This window comes from Podarcis pityusensis (genome assembly GCF_964106645.2).
Source record: "Podarcis pityusensis genome assembly, chromosome: 14".
Taxonomy (NCBI): Eukaryota; Metazoa; Chordata; class Lepidosauria; order Squamata; family Lacertidae; genus Podarcis; species Podarcis pityusensis.
The window spans coordinates 24,893,085-24,913,076 of NC_138039.1; the positions used below are offsets into that span (position 1 = coordinate 24,893,085).

The window sequence follows — 19,992 nt, forward strand, 5'->3', positions numbered from 1 at the left end:
TTCAGGGGTGCTGTGGGCAACACTGGCCTCTGTCCCTCTTTCCTCTCCCCCCCCCCCATGCCCTCTTGCATTTCTGCCTCCCAAAGGCTTGCATGACTACAAGCTCCCCGGGTTAATGATGCTGCTGGGGCTGGCCAGGGGGTGCTTCCCAGGCCCCTGCAGAGCAGTGTGAAGAGGCACCTCGTAGACCAGGGGCAGCAGCTGGGGCTGCCCAGAGGACTCCCAAGGAGAAGAGAGGCGGCGAGGGGAACACTGCATAAGGGAGGGTGAGAGGCTGCTGACTGCAGGCAAGGGGTGACATGACTGGGCTCCTGAGCCCCACAGCGGTGCTGCAGAAAGAATGTAGTTGCTCAAGGGAGCCGTGGACCCAAAAGGTTGAAAGCCTCTGGTTTAACTAGATACTGCATGAAGAAGTACTTTTTCTGTCCTGACTCATCCAAAGGCCAGGGATAATCAGGACTGGAATCCAACAGCATCTGAAGGACCACCAGCTTAGCCTGAGTGACAGAGATGCATGTTTATAGGACCTGCCCTGTTATTTCCATTGCAACTTTAAAAAATGATTTTAGCACTGATTGTTTATTTTGTTCTAAGCTACCCTGGTATCTTATGGCGAAGGGTTGGTAAGAAATCCAGTTAATAGCAGTAACCCAAAACGCTGCACATTGAGCCATTGAGGTGATTCTGTAAGCAAAATGTCTGAGAAAGCCCCTGTCTCGGGGGTGGGGACACACAACACTCTAGCCTCCTTTGCTTTTACATTTAAATATATACTGTTGTTTCTTTTACAAAAAATCTTTTATTTAAAAACATTGCATTACAAAAACACTCAGAGGCAAATTATGAGCCAGCAAGACATCCTACCAGCGTACCTACAAATTGCAGCAATTGTCACTTGCTAGGATAAAACGCCACCCAAGTTGCAAGAACAGGTATGCTCAGCAATTTAACAAGTGGCTGATGTGAGTGGTCAGAGGGAAGTAGCCAGATTGACAGAGCCATGTTGACACCACCAGCCTTTGTCAGGTAATGGACCCCCATGAGCTGAAGGATCTCCTACAGGGAGAACTGGAGGGCACAGAGAACCTGTTCCAAGCATTCTTCCACCTCTGGTGGACCTGCCCTAAAGTGAAGGCGTTCTGGGAAATGATTTATAATGAATTGAAAAAGGTATTTAAGTATACCTTCACAAAGAAACCAGAGGCCTTTCTTTTGGGTAATGTCGGCCAAGGGGTGGTAAAGAAGGACTGGACATTTTTTATGTACGCAACAACAGCAGCGAGGATACTTCTTGCAAAGCACTGGAAAGCTCAAGATCTACCCACACTGGAAGAATGGCAGATGCAACTGATAGACTATATGGAATTGGCCGAGATGACCGGCAGAATCCGTGACCTGGGAGAGGAGAAGATGGAGGAGGATTGGAAGAAATTTAAGACTTATTTACAAAAATATTGTAATTTGAGGGAATGTTAAGCAGGATGCTAGATCATAAACAACTGAGCACCACTAAATTAGATGATTTAAGATAAGATAATAAGTGAGATTGAGAAAATATAAATTTTTTTGAGAATTACAAGATTATAAATACACAGATGGGATATAAGAATGTAAACAAGATGATAAATTGCTGGCAAAATGTTATAATGATGAAAGTGGGAGCGGGAGATGTGAGGAAGTCCAAAGAAAATGTGAAATTATGTTAAGACATATGTTATATTGTTTATTATATCTATTTTTATTTTAAACCCTAATAAATATTTTTTTAAAAAAAGAGAGAACCTGTTCCAAGATCCAACCCCCCGGCCCACCCCAGTTGAAATACAGCTACCAGGAACAATTTTTTTCTCACCTACCCAGGAAATACTATTGCAGGGCTTAATCTCAGCCATTACCTCTCAGGTACCTCCCCTGCTTTTCCAGGGTGATACATGACCCTATCTGCCAACAATGCCCTTTTGAATTTTACCTGGGAGAAATCATAGAATCTTAGAGTTGGAAAGGGACCCAAGGGTCATCTAGTCCAACCCCCTGCAATGCAGCAATCTCAGCTAAAGCATCCATGACAGATGAGGAGATGCCCACCCTCTCCTACCAATGGGCCTTTGTAGGAGAGGGTGGGCACCCCTCCCCGATAAACCTGGCATGAAACCTGCTCCAGAAAGCCCCCTTGCTGCAGTGGCAGCTTAGAGGGAGTTTCAGACTGCAGAGACAGGGACTTCCCCTTGATACCTATGCTGTCTCTGCTTGAAGATAAAGTAATCCTCTCTTGCATGAAGCCCTGCAAAATGCTCTATCAGTGGCATCTCCAGGCAGGGCTAAGAAACCCCAAAGAGTGACTGCCTGTCACTAGATGATAATGAGCTAAACGGCCCAGTGGTCTGATTGAGAAGGAACACCTCTGTATACTGTTCTTCTACCGAAAGGTGCTTTCTGCTCTACAGGAAATTTGCTTTGCCGAAAACACAATGATGGTGGAATCCTGGAGCGGCTTTGCTGAACTGGGTCCTCCTGCAAATGGTCCAGAGAGCATGCTGGTGTACGCTGATGCTGCCGCTCACCAATGGAGGAAATCACCCCTCCGTAACAGGGCAGCCTGGGCCCCACAGCCAGTTCTTCCATCCTCCAAGGAGATCAGTTTCCTGCCAATTGCCGCCTGCATGTCCCTGCGTGGTCCCATCATGACGGAGGGGGGTAATACGCTTGCAACGGCCTCTCTGTGGCACAGATGCGCATGGCCTGGTATGTGTGCAGCAAGAGGCAAGGGAAGCGGGACGTGAAGTACTGGACAAACCCGCGCGGGATGGCCCCCAGGGTTTCCTGGACGCTGATGGGCAGTTCGTGGTAATGGTGTTTCTGTAGGGAATAATAATAATAATAATAATAATAATAATAATAATAATAATAATAATTTATTATTTATACCCTGCCCACTCTGGGCGGCTTCCAACAAAACACTAAAATACAACAACCTATTATACATTAAAAGCTTCCCTAAACAGGGCTGCCTTCAGATGTCTTCTAAAAGTTTGGTAGTTATTTTTCTCTTTGACATCTGGTGGGAGGTCGTTCCACAGGGCAGGTGCCACTACCGAGAAGGCCCTCTGCCTGGTTCCCTGTAGCTTTGCTTCTCGCAGCGAGGGAACCACCAGAAGGCCCTCAGCACTGGACCTCAGTGTCCGAGCAGAACGATGGAGGTGGAGACGCTCCTTCAGGTATACTGGACCAAGGCCGTTTAGGCTGGCTTTAAAGGTCAGCACCAACACTTTGAATTGTGCTCAGAAACGTACTGGGAGCCCTTGTAGATCTTTCAAGTCCGGTGTTATATGGTCTCTGCAGCTGCTCCCAGTCATCAGTCTAGCTGCCGCATTCTGGATTAGTTGTAGTTTCCGGGTCACCTTCAAAGGTAGCCCCACATAGAGCGCATTGCAGTAGTCCAAGCGAGAGATAACCAGAGCATGCACCACTCTGGGCAGGTAGGGTCTCAGCCTGCATACCAGATGGAGCTGATAAACAGCTGCCCTGGACACAGAATTGACCTGTGTCTCCATGGACAACTGTGAGTCCAGAATGACTCCCAGGCTGCGCACCTGGTCCTTCAGGGGCACAGTTACCCCATTCAGGACCAGGGAGTCCTCCACACCCACCTGCCTCCTGTCCCCCAAAAACAGTACTTCTGGATTCAACCTCAATCTGTTAGCCGCCATTCATCCTCCAACCACCTCCAGACACTCACACAGGACCTTCACTGGTTCCGATTTGAAAGAGAGGTAGGGCTGGGTATCATCCGCATACTGATGAACACCCAGCCCAAGAAAGGAAGTCAAGGGCCACCCATGGCGCATCGGACAGAACCACCGTGGAAAGGAGGCAGTAGGCTGGCTGTATGTTTGCACAGGCATATCCTTTGCACAGCTTCTAGTTCCACCTCCTGTTGGCCTCCTTGCTTTCTGCCCCACCAGCAACCACCGCTCTAGGGCAGGGACACACCTGGGTAATGGGGGAAAACACAAAGGTACCTTATTCCTCATGGCCCTCAGGAGATCACGCACTGAGTTGCCTTTGTACGTACGGAACTTCCTGAGGTCTGCAGGAGGGAAATGACACAGGTGAGCACCTTCGCAGCTGCTTTTCCAGGGGAATTTGATGTTCTGCGCGGTGGGTGGAGACTTTCTCCTGCCCCCTGTGGGTCAGAACGGGGGGGGGGGGCGGGCGGGAGGAACCCTAGAAGCAGAGCCTGTACCTGTCTGCAGGGGGATGGAGATATGCGTCCGCCAGTTGTCTCTCACCACCACTTGCCCTCTGGCCTCTAGTGCACGGACAACGGGCCCATCCACCGGCTCCTTTTCAATGCGGTCGCTGACATCCTAGATGCAGAGGAGTTTGCTAAAAGCCCCCTGAGCTTTGCAAGCACGGTGAATCCAGCACTGGGAGGGTGCTGCACCTGTTGGATTTCTTCCTGGCTTGTACCCCCCCCAGCCCACCTTCTAGGACGCTCACCTGAAAGAACTGCAGCTGCTTCTCGTGGCTCCAGAAGAAGGGGTGCAGGAGGACCTGCATGGCCGACGGACGCAAACGAGGGTCACTGCTGATCATGGCTTCTATCAATTCCCGGCCGATGACATTGTCTGGGGTGGAAGGGGGCAGGCAGAAAGTGAGCTGGGCCCTTCCCATACATTCCTGGTTAAGCTTACAATACCCATGCAAGGTATCCCGGACATTATCAACGCTTTGCAGATGGGTGGGGCTGAGATTGAGAGCGACTTGCTTAAAGCCAGCTGCTGAGTCTGCAGAGCAGAGGCAAGGTTTGGATCAGGGACATCACGGTCTGTAGCTTCACCCTGATAGCTAGATCCATTATCACCTGTCCTCCAGGTGAGCTTGGCTGCAAATGAAGCCTGCAGGGCAGAGGGTAGGTCAAACTCTCTCCATGCACAAAGGAGGAGGAGTCAGGGATGCTTCTCTCTGTTAGCAGACGTGCCCCCCTGCCCACCTGCCCCACATAAGATAGTGGGTGGTGCTCCTTACCATGTGTCTCCTGTTGGAGATGTGCCAGCTGGTAGGCCCCGGTGAGGATGTTTGCCTGGCGGTGAAAGCCGTCTCCAAAGGGATGCTGCCCACTGGACACGACATAATAAAATATGCAGCCTGCCGAGAAGATGTCTACTGCACTCGTCTGCCGGAGACAAAAGGAGTCCTGTGGGAAACTGCCTCTTTCTTTGCTCCCAAAGCCAGACCCTTTGCTTCCCCACCACCACCCATCCCAGGCCAGGTTAGGTCTCCAGCAGGCCTGTGGCACCCCCAACCTCCGCAGCAGAGAACCTCGTGATCCGCACGAGCTGCTTCGCCCTGCCTGCATCGTAAACACAGGAGCCTGGGCAAGTGGACGCTACTCACGGGGTTCTCTTTTGGGTCCTCCCTCAGCACCTCGGGCGCAATCCACCCCTCGGTGCCCGGAATGCCAGAGCGGAGGCTGAAACTGCGCCGCCCCCTCTGCAGCTTCTTGCACAGGCCGAAGTCGGAGATGATGGCGCGGATCTTCCCGTGGCTGTTTGGGGCTGAGATCAGGATGTTGCAGGGCTTCAGGTCGCGGTGGACTGAGAAGACAAACAGAGTGTTGATCGAATGGAGTGGGGAGGCAGCTGGCCCTCTGGGTACAGCCCCAGGTTCAATCCCCAACAGCCTCTCTAAGTAGGTTTGGGAGAGACTCCTGCCGGAAATCCTGGAGAGCTACTGCTGCTGCCAGTCAGTGTTGACAATACTGAGTTAGGTGGACCAGGCAACTTTCTAGGTTCCTGTGCCCTTTGATGGGTCACCTAGGAACACCACCATCTGTCTTCAGGTGTGCGGGTAGGAGGGCTTGCCCTTACCTATGTTGAGGGAGTGCAAATGAGCCAACCCAGACATGGTTTGATGCAGCAGCGAGACGGGATCCAGATTTTGCCGGTTGAAAGTGGGGCTCTCCACATACTAAGAGGGGGGAAAGAAAGACGGGGCAGAATGACTTTGCTGGGGAGCCAAGGAGGGAGGTTCTGCCACCACCTGGCCAGTGGGCCCTGTGTGAATCATAAATATGTGATTAAACTTAGTCTCAGAAAGATAACCTTAAAGACACTGCCCAACTCAGAGCACAGAGATGAACCCATTCCTTACAAACCAAACAAATAACATTTTGGAGGGACTCAAATTGCAACCAGAGAACTTGAAAAAGCAAAGCAAGCCATGTACTGTACTCACGGTTTCATCAAAGTTTACTTTTCAGTATACAGACTCGGGCTTTTAAAAGGGACACCACTTTTAACTTCTGCTCCCCTGCCCCATCCCAAATATTTTTGTTGGTAGGGATACAAGTCAAAAAATATACTGTTTCTAATATGGCCAGAAAGCAGGGTTTTCCTTTGTAATGTTAGCAAAAAGGAATCTTTTTGCCCAACGTGGAGCTCAAACCCACAGCCCTGAGATAAAGAATCTCATGCTTTACCAACTGAGCTATCCAATCAGTGCAAGATGACACCTGTGTGTGTGTGGTTAAGTCCCCCAAGATACCACCACAAAAAGAGAACAGAAGGAGCCCATCCAACTGGCCTTGGGCAGTGGCAGCACCTCAGTTCTCATTACTCCAGAGGATGAACGGAGATGAAGTTCCCATCACCCTGCTGTTTCTGTAGTGGAGCTACCTTTGAAGGTGACCCAGAAACTACAACTAATCCAGAATCCAGCTAGACTGGTGACTGGGAGTGGCCACCAAGACCATATGACACCAGTCCTAAAAGACGTATTGGCTCGCAGTATGTTTCCGAGCTGACCTTGAAAGCCCTAAATGGCCTCAGTCCAGTATACCTGAAGGAGCATCTCCACCCCCATCATTCAGCCCGGAAACTGAGGTCCAGCTCCAAGGGCCTTCTAGTAGTTCCCTCACTGCGAGAAGTGATGCCACAGGGAACCAGGCAGAGGGCCTTCTCAGTAGTGGCACCCTCCCTGTGGAACGCCCTCCCATCAGATGTCAAGCAAATAAACAACTATCTGACTTTTAGAAGACATCTGAAGGCCAGCCCCGTTTAGGGAAGTTTTTATGTTTGATGTTTTATTGTGTTTTTAATGTTCTGTTGGGAGCAACCCAGAGTGGCTGGGGAGGCCCGGCCAGATGGGTGGGTGGAGCATAAGTAATAAGTTGTTGTTGTTGTTGTTGTTGTTGTTGTTGTTGTTGTTGTTGTTGTCATCACCATCACCATCACCATCTTCATCATCATCCAGGCCATGTGTGGCAAAGATGCCCAGATGGAAAGGACAGCCAGGGACCCCCGCATGTGCCCAGCAATTGGTATTGAGAAGCACGGCTGCCTCCGAGTGCTGAGGCAGAGTGTAGCCATCCTGGCTAGGAGTCATTGATAGCCCTCTCCTCCCCACACCCCTCTTCCTCCCCGCAGCTCACCTCCTGCAGCGTGGCAGAGCACAGCTCGATGGCGATGTAGTGGAACTGCCTGTCCATCTCTGTGCAGAAGTAGCGCACCACGTTGGGGTGTTCGTCCGACTCACGCAGCAGCTGCACCTCCCGATCCGCCAGGTGGATGCACTCGGGAAGCAGGCGCTTCACTGCCACTTGGCGCCCATCAAAGTGACCCCTGGCAAGGGAGAGGAAAGAAGCGGTCCATGGCTCAGCCAGCCAGGTTGGCTCAGCTGCACCCAGTCAGTTGCACCTGGACCCCAGGGCTGGAAACTCCCAGGTGCAAGGACAGCTCCCTCTCTGGATATCTCCCTGGGCTCCAGGTGCCTTGGGAGGAAGCCTTCTTGGACATTGGTCTGCGCTTGCAGGTTGGACCACCCTCCTCCTCTCCTGCCAAAGCTCTCTCTCAATAAATCTGCCAACTGTCCTAGAAGGCAACACCTTCAGAGATGCACTGCTGAGCTCTTGCTCGCTCTCTGCTTGGAGATCAGTCACAGAGCAAAAGGAAACCGTAGGGAAATGGCCAGCACCTGCATTGCATGCAGAAAGTCCCTGGGTTCAATCCCCAGGTAGGGCTGGGAGACAATCCTGTCTGAAATCCTGGAGAGCTGCTGCCAGTCCGTGTAGACAATGCTGAGCTAGATGGACCAACGCTCTGGCTCTGGACATAGGAAGCTTATAAATAGTCAGGCTATTGCTCTACATAGCCCAGTATTGTTAACACTGACTGGCAGCAGCTCTCTAGGGTTTCAGAAAGGATTGTCTCCCAGCCCTACCTGGAGCTGTTGGGGACTAAACCAAGTTCCTTCTGCATGTCTTCTCTGCCACTGAGTTGCGGACCTTCCAGGAGAAGGCAGATCCTTCTGTTCCGGGTTCACCCAGGCACCTCTTACCTGAAGACAAAGGTGCCCCCTGCCCCACGGCCCAGGACATCTTTGGGATTGAAGGAGATCTTCCCCACCTGGATGGTTTCTAGGTCAGCACCCGCTGCGAGGAGAGAGGGAGAGGGAGAGCGGCTGATGCTCAGAAGGGCAGGCAGAGGCCACTCCAGGCTCAGAATGCCAGGTGTTGCCTGAATCCCACCTGGCTGAGGGAGCTCAGTACCCCCCCCCCCGCAAAGCAAAATGAAAACCTTGGCTGCACCAGGACTTTGACCGCACCAACCTGGGCTGCTGCTTCTGACAAGAAGGCTCTGGCTCATCTCCCCATCCATCCATTCAGAAGAAGAAGAAGGGCCCAAACTCTGGTCTGGAGTTATTCCTGGTGAATCCCTGGAGGCTGTGGGGGGATGCTCCCCAGAGCTGTGACTGGCAGGGGGCCGCCCCATCCCTTGCTCCTGCTGCAGGAGCTGCAACTTCTCCTCCAGCTGCTGGTGCAACAGCTGCTGACGCTGCTGCTCTCGGTTCTGTTGCTGTTGCATTTGCTGGGTGGGAGGTAAGAATGAATAATAATAATAATAATAATAATAATAATTTATTTGTACCCCGCCCATCTGGCTGGGTTTCCCCAGCCACTCTGAGCGGTTTCCAACAAAGATTAAAAATACATCCAAATGTCACACATTAAAAACTTCCCTGAACAGGGCTGCCTTCAGATGTCTTCTAAATGTTAGGTAGTTGTTTATCTCTTTGACACCTGATGGGAGGGCATTCCACAGGGCGGGCGCCACTACCGAGAAGGTCCTCTGCCTGATTCTCTGTAGCTTTGCTTCTTACAGTGAGGGAACCGCCAGAAGGCCCTTGGCACTGGACCTCAGCGTCTGGGCAGAACAATGGGGGTGGAGACGCTCCTTCAGGAATGAAACACACCACCCATGTCTTTAGCCCCTTCCCTAGTATGGGAGTGGGAGGGCTACCTGGATCCTGGGCTGCCTGGATCCTGCCACAGAAAACACAGGTATTGGGATTTGACCTCTGAGGCAGGATTTAGCATTCCAAAGTTTCTAGTCCTCATTGCTGTGCAGACAGCAGGTTCTCTTCCCATCATGGCGCAGGTGGCAGGTTAATATCAGAACATAATAAGAGCTCTGTTGCATCAGGCCAATGGCCCATCTAGACCAGTGTCCTGTTCTCACAGGGGCCACCAAGATGCCTGCGGGAAACCCACAAACAGGATTCAAGGACAAGAGCACTCTTTCCCCCTCCTGCAACTGGTATTCAGAGCCATTACTGCCTCTGACCATGGAGGTACAGCATAGCCCTCATGCCTAGTAGCCACCGAGAGATAGCCCTCAGGACTATGGATTTGTCTCATCCTCCTTTAAAGCCACCCAAGTCGGTGGCCATCGCCACTTCCTGCAGGAGTGAGTTCCATAGTTTAACAAAGAAGCACGTTCTTCTTTGAAGTCGAGGGCTGATCTCAGGGCAGAAAAGTGGGTGGCCAGGCGGGACTAGAGAGCCAGGACTCACTGCTGTGTGTGTGTGGGGGGGGGGGACAGTACTTCCTAAAGGGGAAAAAGACCAAAGCCCACTCACCCAGAGGAGGAGGAAGAAGAGCCCCCCGCCCAGGAACACAGCAGCCACGCCAGCCGTTGCCAGCTCCAAGCGGCTGAACCCAGGGTAAATCTCTGTCTGCTCCATCTCCAAGCGGGGGTCTGTGCTGTGCCAGCCATCCTCAGTATGTGCCCTCTGGCTATGTGAGGCCAGGAACTGAAACAGGCAAATGCCATAAATAATGATAAGCAAAACATACCCCTGTATCTACATATTAGGCACACAGACACCCTTGGCAAGTCTGCCTTCTGGAGCGTCCTCTCTCGCCATTCAGACCCCCGCCCTGTCCAAGCACACACACTCCATTCTCTATCACAGAAGCAGCTTTAGCACTCTCACACACACCCCATCCTTGCTCCGCTCACATCGTCAAAGAGGGTCCTGGGAGAGGAGCTGTGGGACAGGATGACCTCTGGGCTCCTCCTCAGAGTCTGGGGGAAAGCTCTCAGCATGGTGGTGTGGACCACAGGTGGCAACTCGTGGTGCCCTGCGGGGAAATAAAAGATTCTGCTTTATTTGTGGTTCTGCAGGTAAAGGTAAAAATGTAAGGGACCCCTGGATCATTACGTCCGGTCAAAGGTGACTATGGGGTTACGGCGCTCATCTCACTTTCAGGCCGCAGACAGCTTTCCGGGTCATGTGGCCAGAATGACTAAACCGCTTCTGGCGCAATGGGACACCATGACAGAAACCAGAGCACATAGAAACACTGTTTACCTTCCCGCCACAGTGGTGCCTATTTATCTACTTGCACTGGCGTGCTTTCGAACTGCTAGGTTGGCAGGAGCTGGGACAGAGCAATGGGAGCTCACCCCGTTGTGTGGATTTGAACCGCCAACCTTCTGATCGGCAAGCCAATCTGCAATGCTTGCCCAATGGAGTCACGTTGCTGCTGCTTGAGGGGGCATCCTGGAGCCATAGCAGTGGTTCCCAAAGTGGGAGGTATCATCCCTTCCCCATTTCTTTTGTATGCAGAGCAAAATTTTAAAAAGGGGGCCAAAGCTTCATAATGGGGTGTGTGTGTGTCTATCTGTCTATCTGTCTGTCTGCTTAGGGAGGAAGGCGACCCACCGATCAGCAGCCACTGGCTGTGGGGGATGGTGATGCTGCCCTGTGGGTACTTGACGCTCGTGCTGGGCGTGATCTCGCACTCGCCAGTCTTCTGGATTGTCACGTCTTCCGTGGTGGGGCCACTGCTGCGGGCCAGTGTCAGCCCCTGAGGCTGTAGCAGGCGGGGACACACAAAAAAGTTCTGTGAGCACTCTGCTCCTCCTCCTCCACCTGCCCAGGGCCACCCAAGGGGTGAAGGGGGCACTCACAACAAGAGCTGTGCCCTTGTGCACCAAGGACATCAAGGCGTAGAAACCTGCAGCGTACTTGCCCACGTACAGTGTTGGCCTAGAAAATTGGGGAGTGGGGTGGAGAGGGTGCACATCAGTCACACCGTAGGGCAAAGCTCAACATTCTAGCAGAGAACTGCCAGCACAACCTGAGCAGTCTCGCGCTTGCTGTGGATTAAGCCTGCGGAACTCACTGCCACAGGACACCCCACCCCCCAATACCCACAGCAGCCGAGTCTTGGCGGTGAAGTCCTTGGTGGATTGGTAGTTCCAGTGGATGAAGAAATGAGTGTCTTGGGAGCGCAGGACAAGGTAGCGCAGACTCTCCACGGCAACGTTGAGGTAGGGCATCCGTTGCAAGCTGTCCTGGCGCCAGGTGTACATGCCAACCACAGGGGAGCCGTAGTCCTGCATCCACAGCACCTGCCCACTCTCCTTGCCAACCGTCACCAGCAGGCCGTCTCCGCTAGAGGCAAAGTGGGCCATTTCTGGGCAGAGGGTGAAGGTTAAGGAAAACCAGTAAGTGGCTTCCCTGAACAATGTTATCTCGCTTTCCAGAGGGGTAGTTCCTGGTGCATCTGGTAAAATGGTCTGCAGTCCGTGCACATTTATGATGTAAGAAGAAAAGGTTGTCTTTAATGGGCCACAAGACTCTATGTTGCATACCCTCCAAGTGTCCTGACTTTCCAGGGACAGCCCTGGAATTATGAAAGCAATCCCAGCTTCTGATTTGATCCAAGAATATCCCTTTTTCCCTCCTCCCAGCAATGCTGCCACTGAGCTCTGGGAGGAGGATGAACCAGAGCTTGCCCTTAGCGATGGCCGTGGCAGCTGTGAGGAAGCATCCCACTGCCTCTCCATGGCTGCTGCTGCCAGCCTCTTCCCTTGGGCAGCTTCTAGCGGTTGCTGGAGATCAGGCAAGGAGGAGGAGGAGAGGTTGCTGTCACTGAGGCCTAGCCCAGCATGATGCCCCAGCTCAGAGGGGCAGGCAGAGGGCAGGCTCACCCTGGGTGGGAAGAAAGGGGGAGCAGAATGCAAGGAGTCTTGATTTTTTTTTTATTATTAAATGCTTTGTGCATCCGCATCTAATCTCACCCCTTAAAAAAATTTATGTACTCGTGTGTCTTTCTCTTTTTGTAAATCTACCAAACAATAAAATCAAATAAAAACGGGGTTAATGGGTTTTCTTAGGATGGTGGAGGGCGTGTGAGCTGTGCCCCATTGGTGCTGTGGTGGTGGAAATGCTTGGGGGTGCAGGATAAAAAGAGGGGGTTGAGGAGGGTCACTTGTGGGGCACTTGAAGCAATGCCAACCTTCTCTTTGCAAACCCAGCTGCAAAAGAAAGTTGAGGGTGGGGTGGAGTGTGTGGGGAAGTTATGGGGGGGGAGCTGCACCCCCTAGATCCACAAAAATTCTTGAAAAGCATAGAAATTAGTCAGTTAGCTGAGGTTCTGCCTCCCCCAGCAGAAGCCTCCCTCCCTCCAATGAAAGCCTGCCACCTGCAATGTCCTCTTTTTGGGGTATACAGTGGACGCTTGGGTTATGAACGTAATCCATGCGGGATGCACATTTGCAACCCGCAGTGTCTGCAACCTGCAGCGGCACATCTGCGCATGCACGGGTTGTGATTCGGCACTTCTGCGCAAAATGCGATTTAGCACTTCTGCGCATGTGCGACTGCCGAAACCCGGAAGTAACCCATTCCAGTACTTCCGTGTTTTGGTGGTCCGCAACCAAAAAAATACAACCTGAAGCATCTGTCACCCAAGGTATGACTGTATTTACTCATGGTTTCCCCAAAAAAGCTCAAAAACTTGGGGGGAAGGGGTGATATTCTAAAAGAAGCTCAAGAACTTTGGCTACTCCCCTAACAATCCTGGCTACGCCCATGGATGGACCCACATCACCTGCCCAGCCAAGGCCCTTCTCTTTTGCCTTTCCAGTTACCCACCGTAGTCATTGTTCTGGTCCTGAAATGGGACAGAGTACTCGAGGTAGGTGGCGTTCCAGCGCAGGTGGCGGGACTTGGTGTCATACATGGTGATGATGTACTCTGCAGGCGGAAAATACCTGGTGTGGTCACAGAGCCTGCCACATCCCACCCACTTCCAGGAGCAAGGCACATTCAAGGGCTGCATGTTCTTGACCGCACCAGCATTGGGCAAATGGTGTGGATATCTGCTTCCTGTGGGATTCTGCTCAGGAGCCAAGAAGAGAGTTCCTGCTCCCTCCTGCAATAAACTATTACGTTTACAAGCCAAAAAGGGAACCCAGACTTACGAGTGCGTCCAATGTAGAGCAGTGGAGTTTGGGGGCACAGACCATCCCAAGCCTCGGTAGACAGTGTGGTTTGCTTCTTCCCAGATGCTGGATCCACAACAAACCACGTGTCCTCTTTTTTCCCTGGGGAAATTGCAGTGGGGAGAGGGATTTTTGCTTGGTACCCATTGCAGGTAAAGGGACCCCTGACCATTAAGTCCAGTCGTGGCCGACTCTGGAGTTTTGGCGCTCATCTTGCTTTACTGGCCAAGGGAGCCGGCATACAGCTTCTGGGTCATGTGGCCAGCATGACTAAGCCGCTTCTGGCGAACCAGAGCAGCGCACAGAAATGCCGTTTACCTTCCCACCGGAGTGGTACCTATTTATCTACTTGCACTTTGACATGCTTTCGAACTGCTAGGTTGGCAGGAGCAGGGACCAGCCATCCCATAAATGGGAGGGTGGCACTATCGGCATAATCCACCTCATTATATCTGAATGTGCACAGTGGTCCACACAAGCACATGCCTTATTTCTAAACTGAGAAGGGCTGGGGATCAAATCTCCTTCTCACTTAAGAAATCTATTTGTTTATTTCAGTGGTTCCTGAATTTTTCTGGGCTACTGCCCCCTTGGTTCCCTAAACTCATCCCCTATGCCTCCTACGCTGCAGTATAAAAAACATTATTCAGAATAGTGGTTTGCATGACCCACCAAGGAAGATAACAACACAATAAAATTCAAAACAGGAACCATTAATGGCACATTGATTCAAAATCCAGTTAAAACAGATTTGTTTAATTATAATTCAAGAAAACCTGATGAGTTTGATCCAGTGATGCCAGCTTTTCAAAGTGTGAAAAGTGCATCTGTCTGCCACCCCCTTGTCTCTCAGCTCCACCCCCCCAGGTAATCCCCCCCCCACTGGAATTTATTTGATAAAACTGTGTACACCACTTCATTGTAAATAAAACCTCTAGGATGATTGTTCTGATGACTTCCTACAGTCCTTCATTGGTGAGGGAAAGGAACTCCACACGTACTCAGAGGCACTCTGATTCAAAATGCAAACAGGCTCCACAATACCCTCTGCTTCACATACTTGCTCGGCCATCCAGAAACTAACTAGGATCCTAATTGTTGCGTAAGTTGACTGTTGTTGCTTTAGTTCTCTGCACACCACTTACAGATATATCTTATATATTAAGTAGTACAGAATTTTTAGTAGTTATCATCATCATCATCATTCCCTGACTCACAGCTGCCCCACACATCCCACCAGCTTATACCTGTGTAGAGAATCCCATCGGAGCTTCGGCAAGGAGAAGACTGGACCAGCTCAGGGATGGTGAAAGGCAGCTTCTGTAGCAGAGACAGATGGGCTAAAAGTAAAAAATGCAGCCCAGGGCCACCTCCCCTTACTTTGAGGGGGCCCTCCTGTGCTAGAGAGCCAGCCTGCCTCCCCTAGAGCCACCCAGCCTCCCTCTACTGCTCCCAGGCCACTCACCATAAGGCCTTCCTTGTTCTTGCCTCCCAGGACATACAAGCTGCCATCATTTGGGTCTGGAAGAAATGCTGGCCTGAGCCAGGAACACAGGCGAAAGACAACAGCTGCTCAGTTGCTGCTGCTCCTCTTCCTCTGGGCAAAAGTGCTCCCTGCCCCTCTGGGCAAGTGGCTACTTTGCTACGCTCAGAATTACAACTCAGGGGATCCACACACACCCCTCCACCGATTCACATACCACCAGCCAGCAGGCAATGCATCCCAGAGCCCTCTGCCAGCACCCCAGCCTGAACTTGGTACCCAGAGCAGAATTTGGCATCGGGAAAAGCTCAAAATTCATGCTTTTCCATTCATTCATTCATTTTAAAAATCCCAACATTTGTGCAGATTTCACAGAGCTGATTCTCACAGCTGTTGTCTGGACCCCTGGAGCAGTAACTGCTCTCTTATTTTCCCTGATGGTTTAAGTACCATTTCCAAACCTTTTACCCCACCTCTCTGTCTCTTTCTTCTGCCTCTGACACCAGGGGTGGGGAACCTCATGCCCAGGGACCAAATGTGGCCTCCCAAGCCTCTCCATTCCACTCTCCCCAGGCCACACCTCCTATCCCAAGGCCACATCCCCACCAGCCCTGCTTCCCACTCTTCCTTACCAGACTTGAACCCTGATAATGCCTTTCCCTTGCCTGGATGGAAGATAGAATGGTGTGAGTGTGTAGCAACTAACCTGGTGCCCAGAGGTGAAATCTGCATTTCTTGCCATGCCAACTCTTGCCTATGGCTCTGCCCACCACAGAAGAGCATCTGCCAGAGGGTTGCCCCAAAATGAAAATGGCTTTTGGACTGAAAAGGGTTCCTTATTCTTGTCCTACAACATCTGCATCTTGGAAAGGGGCCAGGTAGGTGGGATGTACAAACAAACTACATCTGGGTTACTCTTAGGGCATGTAAAGAGGACGCTTTTGGCTGTCACCTCTAGACAAAACTGGGAACCCATCTGGCTGGCTTGCTGAAGCCCTTGGGAGTCAGGCTGCGGATTGGGAAGACAGCTGTTCCTACCAAGGGGAAAGCACCCCAGCTCTTTTCCTGCAAGAGGCTACACTCACTCTGCCACGTAATCCGGCACCTGCAGTGGTGGATCTGGAAGGAGAAAGTGGAGGGGTGCTTACTCAGATTATTATTATTATTATTATTATTATTATTATTATTATTATGCCCAGCCCTGCAAGGTGAGAGGCATCTAGCCAGTGCCAAACTCCAACCCAGCATCCATGGGTTTCTGCTGCTACTCACCATCCTTCAGGGTCCACTTGACATCTCCTGTCTTTCTGCTCACTGCGTGGAGGTTCCCGTCAAGGGTTGATACGAAGAGCAGCGTTTCTGCAACAGTGGGTGTGCTGCCAGCAAGACACTGGGGGGTGGGGGCAGGCCAGGAAGAGATGAAGCGGGGTGAGTTTGGAACACAGAGTCACAGCAAGGTCCTTTTCCTGCCTTCTTCTGCACAGTCGCTCCAGAGGGTGGTCCTGTGCTGCCAGCTTCCACCTCTTCCTTACTATCAGGGTTACCCTAGTAGAACTCAGCAGCCCCATCTCAACAGGCACCAGACAGCACTGCAGAGCCAACTAGGTGGCTGACTTGGTGCATGGTGGTAGACTGGACCAGATGACCCTTTGGGTCCCTTCCAGCTCTTCTGTGATTCTACGACTCAGTCTAAGGCAGCTCAAGCAAAGGGCCTGTGCTCAGGAGCAGAACATGTGCTTGGCATGCAGAATCTCCCAGGTTCAGCTCCCTCACGGCATCTGCAGGAAGGGCTGGGGAAAGTCTCTCCCCGAGACCTGCTGCTGCTGCCAGTCAGTGTAGGCAGTCCTGAACTAGATGGACCAATGGTCTTCTCGAAACTTGATTTGAGTGTCTTGGTGGTCCTGCCTGCAGCCTCCAACCCTGGCAGCAGAGCCTTCCCAGGTAAAAGAGAGGACCTAGTTTTGCCAGCCAAAACGGGGAGTGGGGAGGAAAGGGGACCCTGTGGGGAGCATCGGATGGCACCCAGTGATCACATCCACCCCATATTTCTGAAGCGCTCCTATGCCACTCAGAGAGGCATGGAGCACAGTTAAGCCATGGAACCTGCTCCTGCAGATGGGCTTTAAAAGAGAATGGCATAGATGGCTTTAAAGAGGATTGGAGAAATCCATGGAGGGCTATCAATGGCTAGTAGCCAGAGTGGCTATTCTCAGCCTCCTTGGTCAGAGGCAGCAATGCTTCAGCTGCTGGAAAGCACAGGAGGGGAGAGGCCCCTTGTGCTGGGCTCCTGCTTAGGGGTTTCCCATTGGGGCATTTGATTGGCCCCTGTGAGAACAAGAGGCTGGACTAGGTGCGCCATGGGCTGATCCAGAAGGCTTACTCCCAAGATACCTGAAGAAACGAGTTCCCACGCTTTCTCGGGGAAAGGAACAATAACGCTCGAAGTGGTTTGTGTGTGTGACATTCGCCCACCCCACGACTCCGCTTCCGGGTCTGCCAGAGAAACCCCTGCAGCAGGGGACCTGCCACATTCGGGCGCATTCCTGGAGGGCAACAGCCGGCCTTGTGCCAGCTCACCTGCTGCGCCCGCCCGCCAACTCCAGCCGGGCGCACCCTTTGGGCAAACACCTTAGCAAACACGGCGGTGGAGGGGAGAGTGAGAGTCTTCCTTCTCCTCCTGCTCCTCCTCCTCCTCCTCGGGACCAGGAGGAGAAAGCCAGCCTTCTCCTCAGCCCCCCACCCTGCTGTCTGAAAGCGCCCCCATTTCCACGCCCCCCTTTTCTTTTTGTCCTCGCGAAGGACTAGCGCCTTGGCGGGGCCGGCATCATGCTCTGCTTCAGGAAAAGAAGACTTAGGGGAGCAGGAAAGAAAGCCATCTCCTCTTGTCTTCAAGGGCTCCGGGACTCAGGAGAGCGCTGAATGGTGTTATTTTTTTTTGGGGGGGGTGGATTGCTCCGCGGGCTTCCAAGCTGGCAGAGTCAGCCCACGGCGGGGAGAGGGGGGTCTGTCCCAACGCCCTACAGGGGGGAAGCCTTGGGCATCCCGACAGCATCTCCCACCAGCCCTGGGCTTAGGATCCGCTCCACTCCTGCAGTTGGGCTCGGCTGGGGCTGGTGGGCATTACATCTTAGGAGGCGACAGCCTTACCTGGGCTAGCAGGGCGCCGAGGAGGAGGAGGAGGAGGAGCAGACGCGGTCCGCGGGTGCCCCGTCGGGGCTGTTGCTCCGGAGAGTGGCGCATGACTGCTCTTGCCGCGGGTTCCGGGCATCCTCCTCCTCATTTGTTCCAGGGGCCGCGACTACAGCCGAGACCCCCGCAAGCCCGACGCCCCGGCTCCATTCCGGCAGGTTCCGCGCAGGGAGGAGCCGGACCTGCCACGCTACCGCCTTCCCGGGCGCTGCTGCCCCACCTGGCACACGCCTCCGCCCCAGATCCGGGTCCCTGCCCTGCCCTGCCGGGACCAAAAGCCAGGAGGACGGGGCTCGCTGATTTCCCCTTCCCAAGCACCCCCCCCGCCCCCCGCCAGTAGAATAGGCACTCTGCACGGGCCCAGAGGCACACAGAGGATTTCAATTCTTTATGAGGATGGTTGCTTTTGCAAACACACGTGCATGTGTGTATGAGAGAGAGAGATTCCCATTTCTGAGGGTCAGGGCTTTCTATTGCTCAGACCCAGCCAGAACCAGGAAGTGGGACATGCTGGGCAGGGTGGTAAGGAAGGCTGCTGGCACTAATGAAGAGAGCAGAAGGAAGCAAAGGCAACAACCGAGCATATACAAAGCGCAGAGTGAGCATGTGCAAAGAGCCCTTCCTTTTTTGAGTTTGGAAGTCCTGTGTTTGAGTTTTTGAGTTTGGAAAAAAGAACAGCCCTTTTCCCCAATTCCAGAACCCCTCCTCAAATGGCATTTTGAACTCCAGATCCCCCTCCCAGTGAAAGTAAGGAGAGCTGGGTTATGAGATGGCAGTGCTGCTCTCACACACCTTTTCAGATACAGCCTTGAAACCACAATCTGCCCACAGATCTCACTAGCAGGAAGTGCTGGACAAAAAACTGCGCAGGCGGAGAAGGAAACACATTGGAAGGACTGTACAAGGCCAACCAGGAACCTGTCTGTTTGGCCTTCACTCCTCAGTTGCATGAACAGCTGCCCAAGACCAGTCCAGCAGCTCCAAGATGTAATATTAAACTTCCCACCTTTGTGCCCAACACAGAGTAGCTTTTTATCCACTCAACAGGGATGCCAAGTACTCCTTCACACAGTGCAGAGTTAAAATTATGGATCTTGCTCCCACAGGAGGCAGCGAATGATGTCCACCAACTTGGAGGTCTTCAAAATAAAATTGGACAAATTTGTGGAGGAGAGGGCTATCGATGGCTACCAGCCATGGTGGCTATTGCTTTGGATCTACTCGAATACCAGTTGCTGGAAATCACAGGAGTGTTCTTGTGCTCTGGTCCTGCTAGCTGGCTTCCCATTGGGGCATCTGGTTGGCCACTGTGGGAATAGGATTCTGAGCCAGATGGGCCACTAGCCTGTTCCAGCAGGTGGTTCTTATGTTCTTAAGTATTATTTCACCTACAGTGGTACCTCGCAAGACGAATGCCTCGCAAGACAAAAAACTAGCTAGACGAAAGGGTTTTTTGTTTTTTGAGCTGCTTCGCAAACGATTTTCCCTATGGGCTTGCTTCGCAAGACGGAAACGTCTTGCAAGTTTGTTTCCTTTTTCTTAACACCGTTAATACAGTTGCGACTTGACTTCGAGGAGCAACTCATAGAACGCGGTGTGGTAGCCTTTTTTGAGGTTTTTAAAGACTTTGGTGATTTTTGAAGCTTTTCCAAAACTTTCCCGACACCGTGCTTCGCAAGACGAAAAAAATCGCAAGACGACAAAACTCGCGGAACGAATTAATTTCGTCTTGCGAGGCACCAC

At 52.2% G+C, this 19,992-nt stretch overlaps 1 protein-coding gene across 3 annotated transcripts; it reads right to left on the reverse strand.

The window, feature by feature from the left end:
- Positions 1–776: 776 nt before the first annotated feature.
- On the reverse strand, positions 777–18,478 carry ERN2 (endoplasmic reticulum to nucleus signaling 2). Of its 3 annotated transcripts, XM_080980161.1 has the most exons (23): positions 18,208–18,475; positions 16,333–16,450; positions 16,146–16,179; positions 15,043–15,115; positions 14,825–14,897; positions 13,557–13,679; positions 13,228–13,329; positions 11,503–11,764; positions 11,256–11,334; positions 11,008–11,158; positions 10,302–10,423; positions 9,919–10,092; positions 8,609–8,867; positions 8,338–8,431; positions 7,433–7,622; positions 5,871–5,970; positions 5,398–5,597; positions 5,029–5,176; positions 4,501–4,628; positions 4,244–4,367; positions 4,020–4,087; positions 1,783–2,856; positions 777–1,086 (listed from the first exon to the last, which is right to left on the reverse strand). In XM_080980161.1, exons 1-22 carry the CDS (start codon positions 18,298–18,300, stop codon positions 2,680–2,682), a joined length of 2,892 nt encoding a protein of 963 aa, XP_080836287.1. In that variant the 5' UTR covers positions 18,301–18,475; the 3' UTR covers positions 777–1,086; positions 1,783–2,679. The 3 variants fall into 3 exon arrangements, with proteins under 3 accessions (XP_080836287.1, XP_080836288.1, XP_080836289.1); XM_080980162.1 differs by lacking the exon at positions 18,208–18,475 and having other exon boundaries at positions 15,043–15,146; positions 16,333–16,455; XM_080980163.1 differs by lacking the exons at positions 777–1,086; positions 4,244–4,367 and having other exon boundaries at positions 2,729–2,856; positions 18,208–18,478.
- Between the last annotated feature and the right edge of the window lie 1,514 nt (positions 18,479–19,992).